At 42.7% G+C, this 20,944-nt stretch overlaps 1 protein-coding gene across 1 annotated transcript; it reads left to right on the top strand.

Annotated features, from left to right (window-relative positions):
• The first annotated feature begins 388 nt into the window (after positions 1-388).
• LOC120538208 (adhesion G-protein coupled receptor G4-like) lies at positions 389-20,331 on the top strand. Its single transcript, XM_039767659.1, has 5 exons — positions 389-408; positions 1,189-1,307; positions 4,127-4,331; positions 19,847-20,012; positions 20,164-20,331. Exons 1-5 carry the CDS (start codon positions 389-391, stop codon positions 20,329-20,331), a joined length of 678 nt encoding a protein of 225 aa, XP_039623593.1.
• The last annotated feature ends 613 nt before the right edge of the window (positions 20,332-20,944 follow it).

The following is a 20,944-nucleotide window of genomic DNA, read 5'->3' as shown; positions in this document are numbered from 1 at the left end:
GGCATTGCACAGTACACTTTCTTCAAATGCATCATTTTGATCAAACGTTGAACCTTATGTTTGTGGCAAAGGGGCATTTTTTAAAGCACCACCTGCAGCTACTTAATGTTTTGCAAATTCCATCTTCAGCATCTCCTGAATGACTCAGTGTGCATTGATGTAATTTTAATCAAATTGAAATTCAGTAATTCTCTGAGTTCAGCTTGTGCTTTTCCAGTGGGGAAATGAGATTCTAGATATTTCAATAAATCTTTTGCTCCATTTCTCCATTTCTGTACCAGGAAACTGCCTGTATGATGTGACAAACTCTGTCTACTGGGGGAGCTATATCTGGCCTAAAACACCAGCAGAATCTACAGCCAACCAAAGCTGTGCTAAAAACACAACTATGAATGCTTTCCGACGTTGGTAAGTTTAATTGGAACATTATTTATAATCATTAAGAAGTGAGAGAGAATTTATTTTGTATTCAAGCAAAATCAATGGTGATAGCAACAGAAGGATCACTACACAAAACTGATCGATCTTCAAAGTGACTGACTAATTTACAGTCTATGTTATGGCACCCTGGGTGCTAGGGAAGCAGAACCAAAGTGATGTGATTGCTCATTTCTATTGATTATATTTTATGGCAATCCTTAGCTGCACAAGCTGTGTCCAAGAATAAATATGACATAATCATTATCGGCTTCTCTGTATTCTATCTATTCCAATCTGTCTGAGAAGGCTTTCAGATTGTATCACCTTCTGAGTGATGGCCCCAATGGTACACCCTTCTCAATTTGTGTAGTTGTTCTCTTACTTTTCTGTTAATCTTTCATTCTCTTTCTGTCTTTTTCAAGTTTCTGAACATCATCAGTCTTATAAAACTATCATGTCAGACACTTCATTCTTAAGATAGATGCATTTTCCCAAGTTGATCGGCCCCCATGTTAGTGTGGGGGTATCATAATAGACAGATTATATGTACTTGTAGAGCCACGTCTAAAAGGTTTTTTTGCACTTGACTGTAATTAGCCTCAGTTAAATAGATGGACCTTCCGGATACTGTAGATAACAATCCTTGATAAAAAAAATGAATGTTGTGAGAAACACAAAGTTAACAAAATGTAAGCCATTTTGTTCTTTAAACATGCATGCCAAAAAGCCAATTAATTCTTTTAAAAAATGTTATTCAACTTCTTGCAGCAAAATAAGTAACAAGACATTTAGAGCTCATTGGCAGGATCCAGAACTTGGACAGTGCCCTATGATTAAAGAACTACCAAAGACCATCCCTGGTCTGGAGGACATTGATGTCAATGGCAGTAAGTAGAACTACATTCTGATGTGTGACATTATCTACTATGCAACTCTTCTAGCATTGTGATTCAAATGGTGTATTTAATGTTTTATTAATTTTACATGTTCTTATAATAAATATAATAAACCAGTAATGGCGCACTGCACGATAATGTGCAGTGAATACATTTGACTTGAGCATTGATTGTTTTCATACTCTTTCTCTGTTTAGCATTCGTTTGCTCAGACGTTGATGTGCTTGCTGCTTCCTGAGCAGCTCTTCTTTTCTCTACCCTAGCGCCCTGTTTCTTTTCTTCTTTCTTCGGCATCTTTTTGCATTAAAACTGATTAAGTCAGTGTTTGTGTTGCAATTACTTAGTCTTCTTTAATTTTTCACTTAAGCTGGCACTTAACTCTTCAATCTGCCTCAAGAATGATTTAAGATATGAAGATTTAGGGGAAGTGACGGCGAAGGTGGTAGGGACGAGAACGGCACCCGTATGCATGTGCCACATGCCCACCCTGCTGGCCACTACTGAGAGTTGATTCTACAATAAAATAAAATAAAAATCAGAATAACCTTGAGGTCAATAATCACCCCGAAAGCAGATAGTAGACGTCATGTAGTATATGTGTACCAAATTTCAGGTCAGTAGGTCAAACGGTTTGTGAGCTACAAGTAAATTTGTCCTGGACAGACAAATGGACAGTCACGGTAGTGTATTACTGTATATACATATAAAGATTACCATGATGAAGCATAACCAATTTATAAAGAGAGGGAGAGATACGATTGCCCAAGTTTATTTTTCCCAATATGTGTTATATTCTCACTATTGGGCACTCATCAATCGTAAAATGAGAAGACTAAAAGAGCTAAGTATAGTTTGCAGACCTCTCGCTTTACCTATACATGTATCTTTATTGGGTGATGGGAATTGGAATCCCTGCTTCTTCACCAAAGGTATAGCCCCTTTCACCTTTATCCTTCTGCATTGCTCAGTACAGCCAATAGGTTTTTCCTTTACACAGCTGAAAACTCTCTGTGGAGTTTGCCTTTGGTCCTGAATTTTAGGTATTTTTTAGGGTTGCATGAGTAATCACATATTAAACTACTAATCCATTTAAGGGCCAATCTGATAGGACCTAAGTGATCATATGCTGTAGTCAGCTTTGGAAATTTGTTCTTCAGTCTTCTTCTAGCATGACCATACTACATCATATTGAAAGTGATGGTATTAAGGATGGCTCCAATTTTGGCTCCTAGCACAGGGCTCTTAAAGTACAGTCTATCAAACTGTAAATACACTTCGGTGACACAGATTGCAGGGCGATATAACTCAGCCCTGGAATTTCTATTTAAACATTGACTTGCTCTGACTCTAAATCTGACATCTGCCTTTCTGGTGCTCTTTTTGTCTTACTAGTCCTCCGGACATATCCCAGAATGGCCTGAATTGTATCTTTTAGCTTTATAGTATACTAGACATAGTATAGTTCAGTGGCTTTACTAACATGACTTAGATAATTACAGCTTGTTTCCATTAATACTCCATTAATTCAATTTAGAGTTGTAAGGGGACTCGGGCCTCACCTGATAGCACTTGGAATAAGATAAGAAAATGCCCTTGGCAGGCACCATTTCATCTCAGGGCCCTCTCATGCACACACCCACATTCACATGGGAATCAATTTAGAATCACCAGTTACCATAACTTGCTTTCTATACTTTCAGGATAGATTTGAATAATAATTTGCTAGAAGTTGGATGGTAATAAAGACCCAGTGTGGGGTTATGTGCATGCGTCTGCCTTGCGATGGACTGGTGTTCTCCTATCCAGGGCTGGTTCCTTTCTTGCTCTTACTGCAGTTGAGATAGTTATCAGTTCTCTATGACCCTGATCTAGATAAGTGAGTAGTAATATGAATGAATGAATGAATGACATTGGGACCTTTTTGAAAGTGTTTTCTCTCGCTAAATGCCATGCAATAAAGTAGCTGGACAGGGACACCTGGAATGGCAGCAACATAAAACCAAAGGTCATTTTTAGCTTTTGTGACACCACCAAGGGTCGTACAGCCACCACAACCCGGACACAGATTCAACTCAACACCCGTATTTATTTACAGTAAAAGTGTACAAATTACCAACACCACACCACACCAGTACTCAGTTCCTTCTTGTTGCCAGTCCATCCGCCTCCACTCTTCTTCAGGCTTTGTCTCCTTCCTCCTGACTTTGACCATTCAATGGAGTGAGGCGGATCTTCTTATTCAGGTCCTGGGAGTGTTCCAGGTGGCTCATCAGTATTACCTGGAATCACTCCCAGGAGTGCTGGAGGTCCTCTATAGGGTTCTACAGCTCCCCCCTGGTGGCCCCCACGGAACCCAACAGAGCTTCACCAAACTCCAGCTCCCGACATGTCCTGCGGGAATCGATGGTGCCACAGCCACCCAGGAGAGCTTCCCTCTAGTGTCCCAGGGGAGGTATTGCCTCACTAGTGCCCTCTCCCCTGGTCCTTCCATTCTGTTGGCATCCCGGCCAGGTAGTGGCTGTGGCCACCCACCACGCTACATAATTTGAACTCTTCATCAAATATAAACATATCCTTGATATTGATAGAAAGATAGCATGTTGGCTTAGAAACTTCTACATCTGGCTAGATTTAACTCTTCCATTCAAAGCCACTTGGATCTCTTAGTAACAAGTCTGACCCAACAGAATGATGAGATGTCAGAATTTACAAACATATTGTGCTAAGCTAAAGTCTGGGTCTGAGATGAAATTAGATTTGGATAAGTGGCAGTGTGGATCATTAATAAGCATCTGTGTTTGTGTTAACAGACAATGCATGGGTACTGGCAGAGCTGATCAAGAACCTGACCACTAACATGACTTCCATTACTGAAGAAGATCTTAACATTGTGCTGTTGAAAGTAACAGAGGTGGTAGAAGTTGGAGCGCTGACCCCTCCACTTGGACAGGTCATTATTGATATCATCAGCAATGTCCTGAAAGCAAGTGATAACTTATGGGACACTGCAAGCAGGTAAGTTGTAATGGAGTGAAGAGAACGGTCTGACAGTTTGATGATGGAAGGAAAACCTGAAGATTCATTACAAAAATGGCAAATTTCAGCTTAATCTTGGTCTGAGTTCAAGTTAGCAATAAAGTACAATCTAGCATCATAACTAAGGTGCTTATGAGTTATAGTTATGATGTGTGTAATGTCAGGGGTAGGAATGCATGCTGAAGATTGAATCAACTAGAGTTTATTTTTATTATAACTGTTTCCAAAGTGAATAACAACCCTAAGAGATTAACAGAGTGACAATATAGTTGTCTCTGCTTTTCTGTAACTAGGCCATTAACAGGGAAAATTACTTACTCATGGTTATACATCGTCTCAGGGGTGGGATAGAATCTACAAAGGTGTGGTTTGTATGGTGCTATTTTATTGTAAACATCATTTAAAGGCTGTTTACAGGGACATCATAGTGACATAGTCACATAGCTTTGGGGATCACATCTAAAAGTATGTGGTGATATTATAGGTATACATGGTCATGATTGTTATGTATCTAGTTATGTATATATTAAAACCATTTTAAGGCATTTTGCATAGTTACTGTGATGAATTCATGTTTTTATTGTGTAGTTGTGAGCACTAGTAAGTTGGATTATATGCTCATGGAAACACAATGACCCAAAGAAGGGACTGAACTAGAAAACCTGGTGATTATAGTCCAGTGCCTTAGGTCACTTCACTAGCTTGCTATGGTGCAAGCATTGACAACTGTCTGACTCTGTCCGTTAACAATCAGTCATTCAAGCATATTACATGTATTTGGACATTGATGAATTTTGTTTTGCTTTTTACACTGATTTGGTGGGATAGTGTATGATTGCATTCTGTATTTTCTAACATTCCTAAACTATTCAGAGATCCAGTGTCAATACTAGAAGCATTGGGCACAAAGCAGTAGCTGTTTCTGGATGTGGCACACCTGACTATTGTATTCAACCTTGTGCATACCCCAAATGTAAACTTACTTGCTTTGAACCAGTATAGTGTGCGATTGACCCGGGATGGACCCTGCTCTCTTACCTGGCCTGGAAGCCAAAATGAGGGATGGTCAGGAAGCAAGCTACAATCTTCCCCCTCTGTGCCAGGAGTTAGACATGGAGGAACACTGTGGCAGCAGGTGTGCCAGGGCTGGTATCATAGTAGCCATTTATGTACATGTTGATGGATGGTTGGGGAAGCAACCTGACTGGGGTGGTTGACAACCCTTTTCCTGGTTGGGAGGCCAGAAATATGGAACATTGGGAGACTGCCTTCTATGGGCAGATTGTTCCCCTGTACAATGGGTGGCAGCATTCCTTCTGTGAGTAAAGGGCAGCATGACAGTTGTGGTCCCATATGGCTGCACATTCAGGTTCTATGGCAGCTGCTGGGGGAGCTGCTGGGAATTAACTGCTGAGTGACCAGGGTGGTCCTGCCTAACCTGAAAATGCCTCCCGTAGGCACTAGATTGAACACATGAGGTACTGCTGGTTTAAGAGCCCTCCACTTGTCCTGGGAGTCGGAATTGGGACCTGATAAGGGCAACACTTGTCTGGGAGGAGTAAAGAGAAAAGGAAGGAAAAAGGAAGACAGATCCGTGCCGTGCTGTATTTTAAACAAAAGAAGCCTGTACAAAGGTATTGTCTCATTTAAAATCGCTTTATTAGAATTGGGACTGCTGTGGTACAATTACACAGTGGTGCCCCCCTAGAGCACACAAGTATCACAAATCAATCTAAGATGTATGGGTTTGGGATGTGTAAATAAAGCCCACACACACTGGGACAATGTGAAACTGTTTAGAATCTTGTTGGGTTCTGTAAATGGATTCAGATACATTTAAAGTATTGTGACTACTGGGGGGATGCTCAACCAACCAGAACACAAACTCACTTATTTTATTGGAAAAAAAATGAAAATGATGCAGATAGTCCCCTGGAGATATCAGAGACCCAGTACATTTATAAAGGATTTAAATAAACAATCTGTTTGGGTTAAGGCCGGAGTTATACTTCACGCGACGCATGCTGCAGCGGATGCTCCTGCTACGCAAGCGTTGTAGTGTTCATACTTGCGCGCGTACTTAATGTAAATCTGGAGGAATCCACCAAGTGGCAGTGCGAGATATTATCACAGTGAGAACATGTTCGGCTTCTCTGTGTTGTGAATTGCCTGGAACACTCATTAAATTCTGATGACACCTTACCACAATATCTCTGAAAATTATGTTTATTGATTAAATCCATCAATCCAGGGATGTGTTTATTCCAGCAAGCACTGGGCACAAGTGAGAAACAATCCCTGGACGAGGCCTCAGCTCAACGCAAGGTGAATACAAGTACTCGCATACACTAGCGTCATTTTAGCTGCACCAAATTACCAAATCTGCATATCTGTTGAAGGAAACCAGAGCACAGTGTGGAATACAAGCAGGAAATACCAGCAACATAACTCCCTGTGAGACAGCAGTGCTATCGCTCCACCACCGTGACACCCCCATGTGTGTAATTATTCCTCCATGTGTGTAATTATTAACAGTATTCATTATTTAAATGAAATTATATGTAAAATGTGACATACACACTTTAATGCATTTAATCATGAAAGTGGTATCAAGTACAAATCTAAAGATTCTAAATGTGCAGAGAGTTGGAATATCATACATGTCATGTGTTCTGTGTGGTGATCTATTGCTGCTTGCCGCTGCTGTCAGGTCCAAGAAGCTGGTAGCGATTAAAAACTGGGATGACGTTTACGATGGTCTGCATTAATGATAAAGTAAACTACGGGGTTAAAGTGGACATTTCGAGATTAAAGCCGAAATTTCTACTTTAATCACAAAATACACGTTTTCACCGTGTCCTTTATTTTTTTCTCAGTGGCTCAAATATAGCGCTATACATTATGTTGCTGTATTAAGTTGCAAAAAAAACTCTTTTAAAATGTATCGTGTCATTACGATAGGGAATATGCGATGCTTGAATATAAAAGCACCACGAATGCACCTGTATGTCAGCATTTTGCTTCACCACATTGAAGCATTCATCCCATAGGATCTGCATAGAGGCTTTCTGTCACATGTAGATAGTCAACAGAGACACTGACGTCACGTTCCGACTTTTAGCACACTGCGCCCACCGACTTTTTGCTGGTATTGCAACTCGCGCACGTGTCGCGCTAATTTCTGAGGACCTGCTCAGAGGACGCGTGAAATGAACGCTGGGAACGCGTGGCAGCCATGATGCGGGCGCATACGCGTTCTGAGCGTGAAGTATAAATGAGCCCCTAACAGTTACCGTTTCCTTTCCATGAGCGTCAATTGTCTGATGAACATTTTCAAGCTCTCAAAAGTGTAGTGGTTCTCTCTACAGCGATAAGGCCCACTTTAACTTTGGTTAGACATGGTTCTGACCAGAGTTTCTCTTCCTCTTTCATTACTCCTTCTTCATTGGCTAGAAGTGAATTGAGTCATCACCCTCCAGCCATTCTATTTCTCTGTGTACTTTTTTGTGTAACCAGAGGAGGCAGAGCTCTTTGCAAGGGTTTGACTTTACTAGGCTAGCTATGCCTTCCAGTGCTTTTGTCTCCTTTACTGGATATTATCTGTTCTTTTGACTTCCTGTCCTTCCTTGAACAAAATGACAAGCATGCTCTGAGGACTCTAGAGATGTCTGTCTGTTTTCTTAGGGTTTTCTCAGTGCCCTCTGCTTGGCCATCACAAGGAAGAGGAGGAGTGAGACATAGCACTACTTGAAGCTGTGCAAAGGAGAGTCGCCAGGTGTATCCAGAATGTGTTTAATTCTGGGATGCTCTGGAAAATAATCCTTTTTAGTCTTGAGCAGAGCGAGCTAGTGAGACCTAGTCCAAGTTTTTTTTTAATTCTCAAAGACACTGTCACGCACGCGCGAATAGGAGACCGCGGACGGACCTTGACATGCTTTGGAAGACGTTCGCCGGCAGGGAGTGGCGGGGTACTAACCTTTCTCCTTTGCTTTCTTCCAGGAAAAAAGACGCTCCGCCACCAAAAGCCTCATTCCCGCAGCACGTTACTTCCGCCCTTTCTCCGCCATTGTTCCTGATGTCGTCAATCCCATCCTCCCTCACGGTTCCTTCCCAGCATTCCTCCACTTCCGGCTCCTCCTCTATAAAATGGCCGCTGACGCCATTTTCGGTGTCATGCATAGGATCAATTTTGTTTATGTATCTGACCGTTGTTTTGTTTATTGACTGTGGAGAATTTTTCAGTATACGGGGCCGGAAACCCCAAACCTTTATGCTGTCTCCTCTTGTCTCTTTTACAGTGGCTTAGTCGACAGGATATTGCTTCAAAAAAAATGACTGAAGGACAGGACCTCAACACAGTGCTGAAGGGGATGAATGCCCAGATCCTGTCCCTGCAGCAAGCGCAGGCCGCTACCACCCGAGAGTTGGAGGCAATGAAGGCCAGGTTGGCAGAAGCCCAGAGGGTAAGGCCCGACCCACCTTGACCAATGCCTCCACCTCTAGTACCAATGACGGAAGCGGACGACATAGAGTCATACTTGGGCATATTTGAAAGGATGGCCACCTGGAACAAGTGGCAGCGGTCCGAGTGGGCGTCCATTCTGGCGCCCTACCTGAAGGGACCCGCGCAGCGGGCTTACTACGATCTCCCCGAGGAGGAGGCGAGTTCGACCTCCTAAAACAGGAGATCCTGGCCCGCTACGGCATCACGCCCGGGCCAGCAGGCGAGTGAATGGCGGAGCTGGCAATTCGACCCCGAGAAGCCGGCCCGAGCACAGGCCTTCGACTTCTGGGGAAAAATGGGGTGTTGGCTACGGCCCGAGGGTCCCCAAGCCCGGAAGGTCGTCGAGCAGGAGGCCTGTGAAGGCCTGGTAAATGCCATGCCTAGCTCCCTCGCCCAGCAGGTCCGGCACCACCCTTATAAGGACATGACAGGACTCCTGGAAGTCCTGGAACGTCAGCTCGCGGTCTTCTGAGCCGGGGGGTCGGAAAGGCAAACTCGTGGAAACCGACAGGGACGGGTGGCCACCCCCGCGCCGCAGAAACCCAAAGAAAAGCCGGCCTCCCCGCACTGTTACAAGTGCGGTGAGACCAGCCACCTACTGCCGACCTGTCCCCTGAACACCACCACGGAGCTGACGGTACTGTACTCTGTCGCACCCCCTGGCGAGTCCGAACACGGGAGTGGTGTTATTGAATGGGCATTCGGTTGTGGCTCTGTTTGACTCCGGCAGCAACATAACCATTGTCGCTCGCCATTATGTATTACCACGACAGTGGCTTAAGCAACATTTGCAAGTCACTTGCGTGCATGGGGAGACCAAGTCATACCGTTCTGCACAGTGCTACATCACCTGGAAGGGGCAATTGTCTAAGTTGATGGTCGCGGTGTTGCCCGAACCCCCTTCAGTGATTTTGGGACAAGACTGGTCACACAAAAAAATGCGGTAAGACACACACCGCTCCCGGAGCCTCACTGGGTCTGGTTATGAGGGGGCAAGGCACCCTTCCCGCAGTCTCTACGCCGTGCTCTGGGGCAGGCCCTAATGGCGCAGGCACATCGGGGGACGAGCCAGGGAACACTTCCGCTGACCAGCTCACAAGACCCCCTGAGCAACTTGGCCCATCAATTTCGGCCCACGCCTGCCTCATTTAAAAGGGAGCAGTGGAATGACGATTCCCTGCGGTTTGCCCGGAATGCTGTTGTTCTTCCAGGCAGCTCACAAGCTGACGGATCCATACCACGCGAACCCTTCTTTGTGCTTAAGAATGATCTGTTGTATTGGGTGGCGACACATGAGGGCGAGGTGCGGAAGTTGCTGCTTGTTCTGCGTACCTTCCGGCGGGAGGTATGTGACCTAGCTCACGCTCACCTCCTAGGTGCCCATCTCGGGGCCAAAAAACCTTCGGAGAGGATAAAACTCTGCTTTTACTGGCCCGGGATCAACGAGGAGGTCCGGCGTTTCTGCCAATCCTGTCCGGAATGTCAGATTCGCCAGATTCCTAGGAGGGACCGCGCTCCTCTCGTCCCTATACCCCTAATAGATATTCCCTTTGACAGAATAGGGGTGGACTTAGTAGGACCCCTGGAACCCTCAAACCGCGGCCATAAATATATATTGGTCATGGTGGATTACGCTACCCGATACCCAGAGGCGGTTCCCCTGTGCTCCGCTAACACAAAAAATATTGCACGGGAATTAGTCAACTTATTTTCTAGAGTGGGTATACCCAAAGAAGTCCTCACGGACCAGGGTACACCCTTCACCTCAGATACGTTCAGGGAGGTCGCCAAATTACTCCGGATAAAGCACCTGAAGATGTTTGTCTATCACTCTCAAACAGACGGGCTGGTAGAGCGTTTTAATCAGACGCTTAAACAGATGTTAACAAAGTAGTTAACGCCGATGGCAGGAACTGGGACCAGCTCCTACTGCTCGTGCTTTTTGCTTACCGGGAAGTGCCCCAGGCCTCTACGGGCTTCTCCCCTTTTGAGTTATTGCACGGGCGACAACCCCGAGGACTTTTTGACATACTAAAAGAGGGCTGGGAGGCTGAGGCCCTTCCCTCCTCCAATATATTGGAGTATGTGGCGCAACTGCGCGACAGGCTCGCTAAAATCAGTCCACTCCTAAAGGACCACGTGACTCGTGCTCAGGCAGCGCAGGCAGCGCAGGCCCGGTGTTACAACCGCAACTCCGTCCTCCGGGAGTTCTGCCCGGGGGATCGAGTGATGGTGTTTGTCCCAACCTCCCATTCTAAGTTGCTAGCTCACTGGCAGGGCACATACAAGGTTAAGGAAAGAAAGGGGCTCGTTGACTAAGGTTAAACAACCTAATCGTCGACTGAGTGAGAAGATCTACCACGTTAATTTCTTAAAACCCTGGAAGGACAGGGAGGAGTCTCCCGACACTCGTAGATCCCTCTCCCTATTCACAAGCACGTCTGCCCTTAACCTCGGTGACGAGCTGACACCCCTACAGCGGCAAGATATAACCCAGGCAATCCGAGCAGTCCCCGAAGTAGTGAGCGAGTCACCGGGCCGGACCTCGCTGATTGCGCACGACATAGTCACGGACCCCGGAGTAATCATCCGGGAGAGACCCTATAGACTCCCGAAGGCAAAACGCGCTGAAGTGGAACTGGAGGTGCAACGGATGTTGGATATGGACATTATTGAGGAGAGCCATAGTCCTTGGTCCAGTCCTATCGTCCTCGTTTCCAAGCCGGACGGCTCCTAGAGGTTTTGTAATGACTTCAGACGTCTGAATCAGGTCTCCAAGTTCGACGCCTACCCGATGCCCTGCATTGATGACCTACTTGAACGGCTGGGTACGGCTCAATACTTGACTACTCTTGACATGACGAAAGGGTATTGGCAAATTCCCTTAACGGCATCTGCGAAAGAGAAAACGACCTTTAGCACCCCTAGCGGACATTGGCAATACAAGGTCCTCCCATTTGGGCTACACGGGGCCCCAGTGACATTTCAACGTCTGGTGGATAGAGTGCTGAAGCCCCACCAGTCCTATAGTGCCGCCTACTTGGATGACGTCGTCATCTATTCCGTCACCTGGGAGGAGCATCTATTGCAGGTCTCTGCTGTCCTCGCGACACTAGCTAAAGCCGGCCTCCACATTAACCCCCGTAAGTGTTTTTTTGGCTTGAAGGATTTAGGCTACCTTGTGGGACGAGGACAGGTGAGACCCCAATGTTCCAAAATCAAGGACATCTTGGAATGGCCCCGTCTGAATACCAAGAGACAGGTGCAGGCTTTCTTGGGGTTGGCGGGGTACTACTGCCGGTTTGTACCCCGCTTCTCCAAAAGGGCAGCACCCTTGACCAATTTAACAAAGAAGGGCGCTCCCCTGTACGTGGTATGGAACGACAAGGCAGAACACGCATTCAGTGACCTAAAAAAGGCCCCAACGTCGGCACCTGTATTAAGGACCCCTGATTTCGGGCTCCCTTTTATTCTCCACACCGCTTCGGACACAGGCCTGGACGCCGTTTTGAGCCAAAGCGTCGATGGTGTCAAACACCCTGTGATGTACTTAAGCCGGAAACTGCTGGACCGAGAGACCAGGTATGCGGCAGTGGAGAGGGAAGCCTTGGCCATTAAGTGGGCAGTAACCCATCTCCGTTACTACCTGTTGGGTCGCGAGTTCACTCTAGTGACCGATCACGCTGCGCTTCAGTGGATGTCCCTACATAAGGAGTCAAATCCGCGGGTCACCAGGTGGTTTCTGGACTTGCAACCGTATAAGTTCATGGTCACTTATCGTCGCGGCAACCTTCAGGCCAATGCCGATGCCCTCTCTCGCATCCACGACCTCTTGGTTAGGTCCGCCCGATCTGACGGTCTTGGGCTGAGGGGGGGGTCGTGTCACGCACGCGCGAATAGAAGACCGCGGACGGACCTTGACATGCTTCGGAAGACGTTTGCCGGCAGGGAGTGGCGGGGTACTAACCTTTCTCCTTTGCTTTCTTCCAGGAAAAAAGACGCTCCACCACCATAAGCCTCATTCCCGCAGAACGTTACTTCCGCCCTTCCTCCGCCATTGTTCCTGACGTCATCAATCCCATCCTCCCTCACGGTTCCTTCCCAGCATTCCTCCACTTCTGGCTCCTCCTCTATAAAATGGCCGCCGACGCCATTTTTTGTGTTGTGCATAGGATCAATTTTGTTTATGTATCTGACCGTTGTTTTGTTTATTGACTGTGGAGAATTTTTCAGTATACGGGGCCGGAAACCCCAAATCTTTATGCTGTCTCCTCTTGTCTCTTTTTACAACACTAAAAAGGTTATTATAGCAGGAATCTTTCAATTAAACAGTGTTCCACCTGCTCAAGGACAATAGTAGTAAATTAAGGGGAAGTGTATTTAAGATTACTTCATGCATAGAGTTGTGCAAATTTGGAACAAACCACCATGGCATGGATTTGAATTGGATACTCTGACAACCTGTAAAATGTGTCTAGATGAGATATTAGGACAATTTAGCTATTAGATAAAGAAACTGACTTGATGGGCAGAATGGTCTCCTCTACTATTGTAATCTGTACATGTTACAATAATGACCCCTCTACCTATGACTCTTTAATATGTCAAGGTTCTTGTGTTGTTATTGTGACTACTAGGGGTCGTTACAGCACCCCAAATTTCAGGCAGAACTGCGTGGACACAAGTTGCAGGTTCAAACACAATGTGTATTAACAACAATACCTTACAAAAGGCATCTCACACATTGTATTAAAAAGTATTCTTTTCTCTCTTCTCTATCGTTTATTCCTCCAGTCCTCCCAGATGAGCTTTGTCCTTCTTCTACCCAATTCCAACTCGCATGGGTGAGACAGAGCAACTTCTTTTATCCAAGACCCAGGAGTACCTCCTGTGCTAGCACATATCATGTTGGAAGTACTTCTGGGTAAAGTGGTAGTCCCAGAAAAAGCCCCTGGTGGCACTCATAGAATCCAATAGGGCAGCACCACAGCTCTCTAGTTCCCCACATGCCCTAGGAGATTTCATTAGAATACCGAGGCCCATGTATTCTGCCATCTCGCATATGGAGTTCTCCCTGATTGCTTCATTAAGTTGTCCTCCTGGCTGGGTAAGGGTCCTTAATCTACTCCTGCCTGGATGTCGACAAACTCCTTATATTATTGGCTCCACATTATGACTAAGACAGGAAGTGTCTCCTGGCCTCCAAGGCAGTTAATGGAATGGGATCCATCCTGGAAGGGTCATTAGTGCATGCGTGCTGTCTATTACATTATGAACTGTGGCAATGCAATAAATAAATATAAAAAAAATTTAGTCTTTTGCAAAAAAAGTTCACCTCTTATAATCATTTTACCTCTTTTTTATGTTGGAGATAATACAATTCATTTTTAGGTTTAGCATACATTTAAAGTGCTTTTGACAACATTTATTCTACATAGTTGCACATTTTTAAGACAGAAATCTGCTATTTCTGGAAAGAAGAAAGATTGTAGTATTTATTAGGCCTTATTTTTATGCCTTTTATATTAGGAGAAAGTTGTGTGTGACATTTCTTTTTGCTTACTTGTTGCTGAGCTCCCCTATATTTTCCATTTTTTTCTTTCCAAAGAAACTGATAACTTAATTCAAGTTAAGCTTAATCACTTTTGCAGAAACTACAGTTAGTATTCTTCATATCACAGTGTTGCAAACTCTACTTGCAATAAGCATGTTTCATTACAAAAGCACAAGCAATGGCCTATAAGTATGAAGTTAAGCTAGATCCCGCAATGCACCCTTCTGCTATGTTGGGCTTCCCTGCACTACAAAGCTGACATTAAACAAATATTTTTTTCAGTGAAAGGAAATATTGTAAGTACATAAAGAGTCCATTGTTGTCTTTTTATCAAAAAAAGTAAATGTGAAGAATTTTAACATGTTAGTCCATTTAGGCCAATGTAGAAAGTCAGTCTCAATTGACTAACATTTTTCAAAACATGATGATTGTGGACAGTTAAAGACTACCAAAATACTACTGTTTGTGCACTTATTGGTAACATAATCCATACCTCTATTGTTGTGTGTGTTAAGAAAAAGTTTGTACACCACGAATATCCAATAGACTGCTATGTTCGTCCATGAGAATTATGGCTGGTATGATCATGGATGACTGACTTATGTAAAATCATAACTGGGAATATTGGAAATCTTTACGTGATGTAATGTGATGGAAGCATACAAAGGTACCTGGTATATGGTCTTCCTGTAGTAAATTCAGTAGCTTATCAACATTTCTGCAGCAGCTTAAATGCCATGCAGCACTATTGTGCTGAAGAGTAAAGGTCATACATGATAGAGCCACACAAAGTAAACATCATGGTTGGTTGCCTTTCTATTATTAGCTGGTCATACACTTTTTGTTAGCTTCAGTTCCAAATCAACACAAAGCCACTGGCTGCACTGGGAGAAACAGATGGCTGTTGTTCTATTAAATTTGTTCTTCTTAAATATTTTAATATTCTAATTAAATTATTTTGTTGTTGCATTTGAGTCCTGGCCTGGGCACTGCCTGTGTGGAGTTTGAACATTCTCCACAAATCTGTGTGGGTTTTACTTCAAGTACAAAATTTTTCAGAATTGTGCTATATTCTGAAGTTCTAGCCTGTAAATTGTTCTTCTGCATTTGCAAATGGGGTCAATATTCCTAGTTATCATCGAGTTAATAGGAGCAGGCAGAGTATTTGTGTGCATATAACAATACATCATTTACATTATATCCCTCTTCATTGTCTACCCATGTACATTAAACGTCAGGCTGGCATTGTACTTTGGCTCAACACTCCTAAAATTCTGTTTACATTTCTAAATAGTGAAAAGCTGTAAAAACAGAACAATGTGCCCGTTAGGGAATTCAATTGGTACCCAGATGTTTTTTCATTCCTGCATTCCCGGGAATGTAAATGCTGGACATCCCAGCTCAACGGGAATGGCCAGGCTCGCATATATAGCGTGTAAAAGTGTAAAAATCAATCAAGAAAAAACATATTATAGTTATAGGTAGAAAATAATTAAGTGGCACTTTTTTTGGCCCACGGTGTAGTGTGTTGCTCATTAATTCAGTCAACAACAGACCAGCAGCTGTCAGTCTCCCGGCTCCCACTAAGACTGAGCACAGTGGACTGGGAGGTGTCTGCACTCTGCAGCTCACGAATGCCGGGAGGGGGTAGAGTTCGTTGACGTCTGTGGCACATGCTGTTGACAGTACAGGCTGGTGTCTTCATCAGACAACAGCTTTGAACAGCAACTTGAAATTGCAATGCTTGAGTTTGTTGCATCTGCATTAACTGTGCCAAGAAACTTGCCATCACAGAATGATGACAAGAAACTGGATGCATCAGTAAAAGCTGAAATGGTGGTGTTTCACAGCAATGGCAAGCTCGGGTGTTGTATAGAACAAGTGTATCAGTATCTGATGACTGTGCCGCCTACTTCAGTGGAGGCAGAGTGTGCTTTCTCAGCAGCTGGCGTACTCTACACGAAGGTGCGCTCTGGCCTGGGCGACCACACGCTCGACACGTTGTGCTTTCTACGTTCTTATTGAGCAACTAACTAGATACATGTACTTATATGACTGTATGAACTGCTTGTAGTTAAAGTTAGTCTTTTATTGGTGTCAACATATTGCAGTAGTTCTATTAAAAATAAGTGTTGGTCGTTCTAAAACCGTTCACATGTGAAATGCCCGTGCACTGTATCATTCACGGGAGCCCAGGATTCCGGGGAATGACATGCGGGATTCCTGAATTCCCAGGAATGGATTCCCTAGTGCCCATAGATAACAAGTATAAGAAAGGAAAGTAAAACTTTGAAGGTTGGGTGTGCCCATCACCATAGACAGTTCCTGTAATCAAGGGAAACAATGCTTTCAAGATGGGGATGTTTGCTTCTCAGGTCCCCAATCACAGAAAGTCTTAAGAACCCCTTATGCCACCAGAATGCTCATATCTCAGAAAGACATGCAGCAGTGTTTGGATGGAGCTCTCGGATCAAATCTAGGCTGAAGCTTTATACTATAGGCGTGTGGGTGGTAGTAGTGGCTCTGGATTTGCCCATCACCATTGGAATAATTTAAACATGATGTTCAAATTGAATGCACTATATTGTGTATGGTGTAAATGCAAAGGAACACGTTTTCCTGTTCTCTTCTAGTTATCAGATAACAGACATTCTGCTCATTGAGCACTGCTTGGTAAATAAACCATGTAATCAACACAAATTTGCCCCTGCACAAGTGAGCTCTTGTCAGATCTTCGTGATGATTTTTTCCTGGGAAAAAAGCGATTTCTGCTCAATCAATGAAGTCCATGACATACCAGCTGTGCATGTATTGTTTGCTGTTTAAAACCCAACCAAACTAACTGGAGATTGAAACAAAGTAACTAATCATCTACTAATCTGATCCAAAACAAGGAGTTTAATGCTGAGAGATAAAGATATGCCTTTGGGTTAGAAATTTCCAGGAGACTAAACCAAGAACAAAAGCAATAATGAAATGCCAACATTGCAAAAGAGTGCTAATCATCACTACAATTACATTAAGTCTGCATGGATTTTGTTTGCAAAATCTTTGCCTTCAGGTGCTGTACGGTACCATTTTAAATAGTCTCTGTGCAGAGACATCACATACAATCCACATTTTGATGCACTTGACAGGCAAATTTGGCATCAATGACCACAAAATGGAGATGACTATGCAAAGGAACAGTAAACAACATGACAATGTGAACATATACATAAATAAAATAACAGTCAATTATAATAATCATGAATTTCCATTAATACAAATTAAATAATAACACAAAAGGAAACGTAATGCAATTAAATTAATAAATCATTTTCACAATAGGTTTTGCTTAGTAAAAACTTTAAATTTAAGATAGGGAAAGTCTAATCAATAGGTTTAGAATTTTTGGCTTTGTTATTTTCTGACTTTGAATTTTGTCTTTTGTTTTAAACCATATTACATGGAACATTCAATTTTTTTGACATTCTGCCACCTTCCTGTTTATTGGTGTTTCCTTCTAGTTTCCTGGTCTAACAGCTAAAGCAAGGCCTTGTGGACTCACCGTTTTTCATGACATGTGACTGGAAAGGGTAGTTCTGTCTTTGGTTGTGACCTCATTAGGTGTGGAAACCTCACTAGAACTTCTGGGTTCTTTTTGGAGTGTGTCTGTTCCCAGCTGATTCTTGTTGCCTCCTGATAGGTGTGTAGAACATGCTTTGAGGTATCTGAAGTCCTCGTCTTATCCCCCTATAATCTTCCCATGCTCCCAACTTGGTCACCATGACAAGACAGAACAAGCTGCAAAACTGAGTACAGAATTGAACCCAGTAGACCACTACAGTTTTATTGTTATGATTGCCATGAATATGACATCTTAATATGTTGCTCTATTGCTGTACACTAAACATATGGCAGTAATGTAATGGGAACAAAAGAGGACATACCTTCCATGGTCACTCAATCCTTTTGCATTCATGATTTTTTTTTTTGTTTTTTTCTTGATGACTAATTGTCTTTGATTTTTTTTTGTGCTTTATTCTTGTGTTTTTGCCTACTTTTGTTTTCACCTTATGTGTGCATCTTGACCATTTTTTACAAAAAACAGACATGAGAATACATATTTTGTTTTATCTGTAAATCTCAGCCTCTGATTTTATTGTTATGACTCTTCTTTAATGATTTATGGAAGTCATTTTTTAAAATATTGCTGGCCAAGATTAATGACACACTTCCTTAGTTCTCTGTTGGCTAAGCATGGCATTTACATGGTAGAAGTTGGCTTTGAAGTGAAGCAATACATGATTGTCAGGCCTTGAAGAAACCATCAGACTTGATTCACATTACAGAATGTTACAATGGTATAACAAGTTTGTAAAGTGCCCTCTTGAAACATTGTTCCTCTCTTCTGTCTTTTGTGCTGTCTAGTAAAGAGAGTCAGCTAAGCTCATTGTACAAAACAAATCAGCTACTGGTGGAAACTGGTAGTATACAAATTTTGGAAAGGGAGCTGGCATTTTTGATACTATTATATCTTTTATAAATTAGACTTTGGTAAGTTAGTACAAGTGAGAGGCTGATGTATACTTTCCCAGTAAAGTTCTCCAGTTTGTTGGAAACAAAATGCAAAGTGGGCAGCATAATGTTTCTGGCCTATTTATGGCAAGAGACAGTAGTAGACTTGCTGCAAAGTTGTCATGATCAGTGCTTATGCTTTTTTATGATTTTTATTTATTTACCCTTTAAAAGTGATTAATTTTTAATTTAATTTTGTATTCATTTAAGTAGAGTTCCTGGGGTTTTAAAGATCAATAACTCTATTTCTAATATTTATTTTTTGCTCCCATATGTTTTTACCAGTGTTAAATATTCACATTCTCCCATAGCGTTATTGTGTTTTTCTTATGGGCACTGCCATTCTGGAATGGTTTTGTTTATGGCTATGCCATTGCTAGTTTTGCTGACTGAGAGTGTGCAACCGCATAAGTGTCTTAGACTTTATCATTCTTCAAAATTTGGATTCATGAATAAACAATTTTTAGTTTCTGAGTTGAGGGTTACTACAACTTTTTCATCCCTCTAACTATGATTTATGTGTTATGTACTTTTTGGCTTTGATCATATGTTTCTTTTTTGGCTTAAAACCAGTTCAGTTCTTTGGCCATGATTCTGTGCAGGTGTCTGTCTGTACATCCCGATCTTTGTTTATTTAAATTTAGTAATTTCTGGTTATCTTGCCTGTCTAAATTCTGATCTGTCTGTGCCTCCCAATTCCATTCTGTCCCTCAAAAAACTATTCTCAAGCAGGTGTCAAGCTGTAGAAAAGTGAAGGTTGTAAACAGATTTGACATGCTAAGCAAACCTTTCCATTTAATTTCAGTGACTTTTGAATTTTCTTTATTTATAATGAATTATTGACTTTCATCTTATTCCTTTTCGTATACTGTGCAGAATCTTGAAAATCACAGATGCTGTAGGCAACAAGATGTTCTTTACTGGACACTCAGTCAACCTCACCTCTGACTTACTGGCTCTGTCAACTTTGAACATCAACTTCTCCTCCTTCATGGGGATCACCTTTGGTGTTTCATCACTCAGCCATAGTTTTGGCCCCGAGGTAATAGAGCTGAACCTCCACAAATGCAGTTCTGGCTCCTAGTGGCACTATGACTTCAGGCTCATCAAAATTTCACATGTTGTGCAACATAATGAGCATCAATATTGGCGAGAACTAACTGTATTTTGTTTTACCTTTTTTTATCAATCAGATTTTCATCAGCCAGATTCCCATTGATGATGCAGTGGCATTTATTTCTCTACCAAGTACACTAAACAATCACCTGAATTGGCAGATCTTGGAAGCTGCTTCTCGACTCCAGTTTCAGTTCTTTGCTAATGTGTCACTTTTTCAGGTAATTCCTGACAATGCTGAATGATTCATTTGGCGATACAGGAAATAGTTTGCATTGTCTTACCTTTCTGAACTTGTTTTGATGTTCAGTGAAAACTAAATTGCTCATCTCTGAATACACCTCTGATTTGCTATTTCCTGATTACTCTGCAGTCGCTTGAGACCTTTTAGTGTATGTTTGATTTGCTGTTATTTAGAGGCACTTTATCAAGCCTAATCTAATGATCTAATTCCTTTATTTAAAAACCTTGTCCTACTGCTATAGTTTTATTATTCATTAATTATGTTTTATTATTACTTGTTCTAGGCATTCATGTATATGTGTTAATTTTTTAAGTATAGTTTGCTCCCTAGTTATTCAACTTGCTATCATCACATGCTCTTCTTGTTCAACCCACATACTGACTAGCCACTAATGTCTCCCTGATTGACAGTACACTAAACAATCACTTGGATTGGCAAGATTGACAAATCTAGAGGTACAAACATTTTATGAGTTTGGGAGATAATGTCTTTTGATTTTCATACCTCTCTCAGCTGTGTAGCTACACATTTATAAGGACACCCTGGCTTGCCTTCTCATTTGTCTCTTAGGACTGAGTGTGCACAATTTGGAACATAATTGTGGATATTTATGG

The sequence above is a fragment of the Polypterus senegalus genome, chromosome 10 (genome assembly GCF_016835505.1).
Source record: "Polypterus senegalus isolate Bchr_013 chromosome 10, ASM1683550v1, whole genome shotgun sequence".
Classification (NCBI taxonomy): domain Eukaryota; kingdom Metazoa; phylum Chordata; class Cladistia; order Polypteriformes; family Polypteridae; genus Polypterus; species Polypterus senegalus.
Note: the sequence above shows the minus strand (reverse complement) of the source record. Positions and strands in the feature narration are given on the sequence as shown.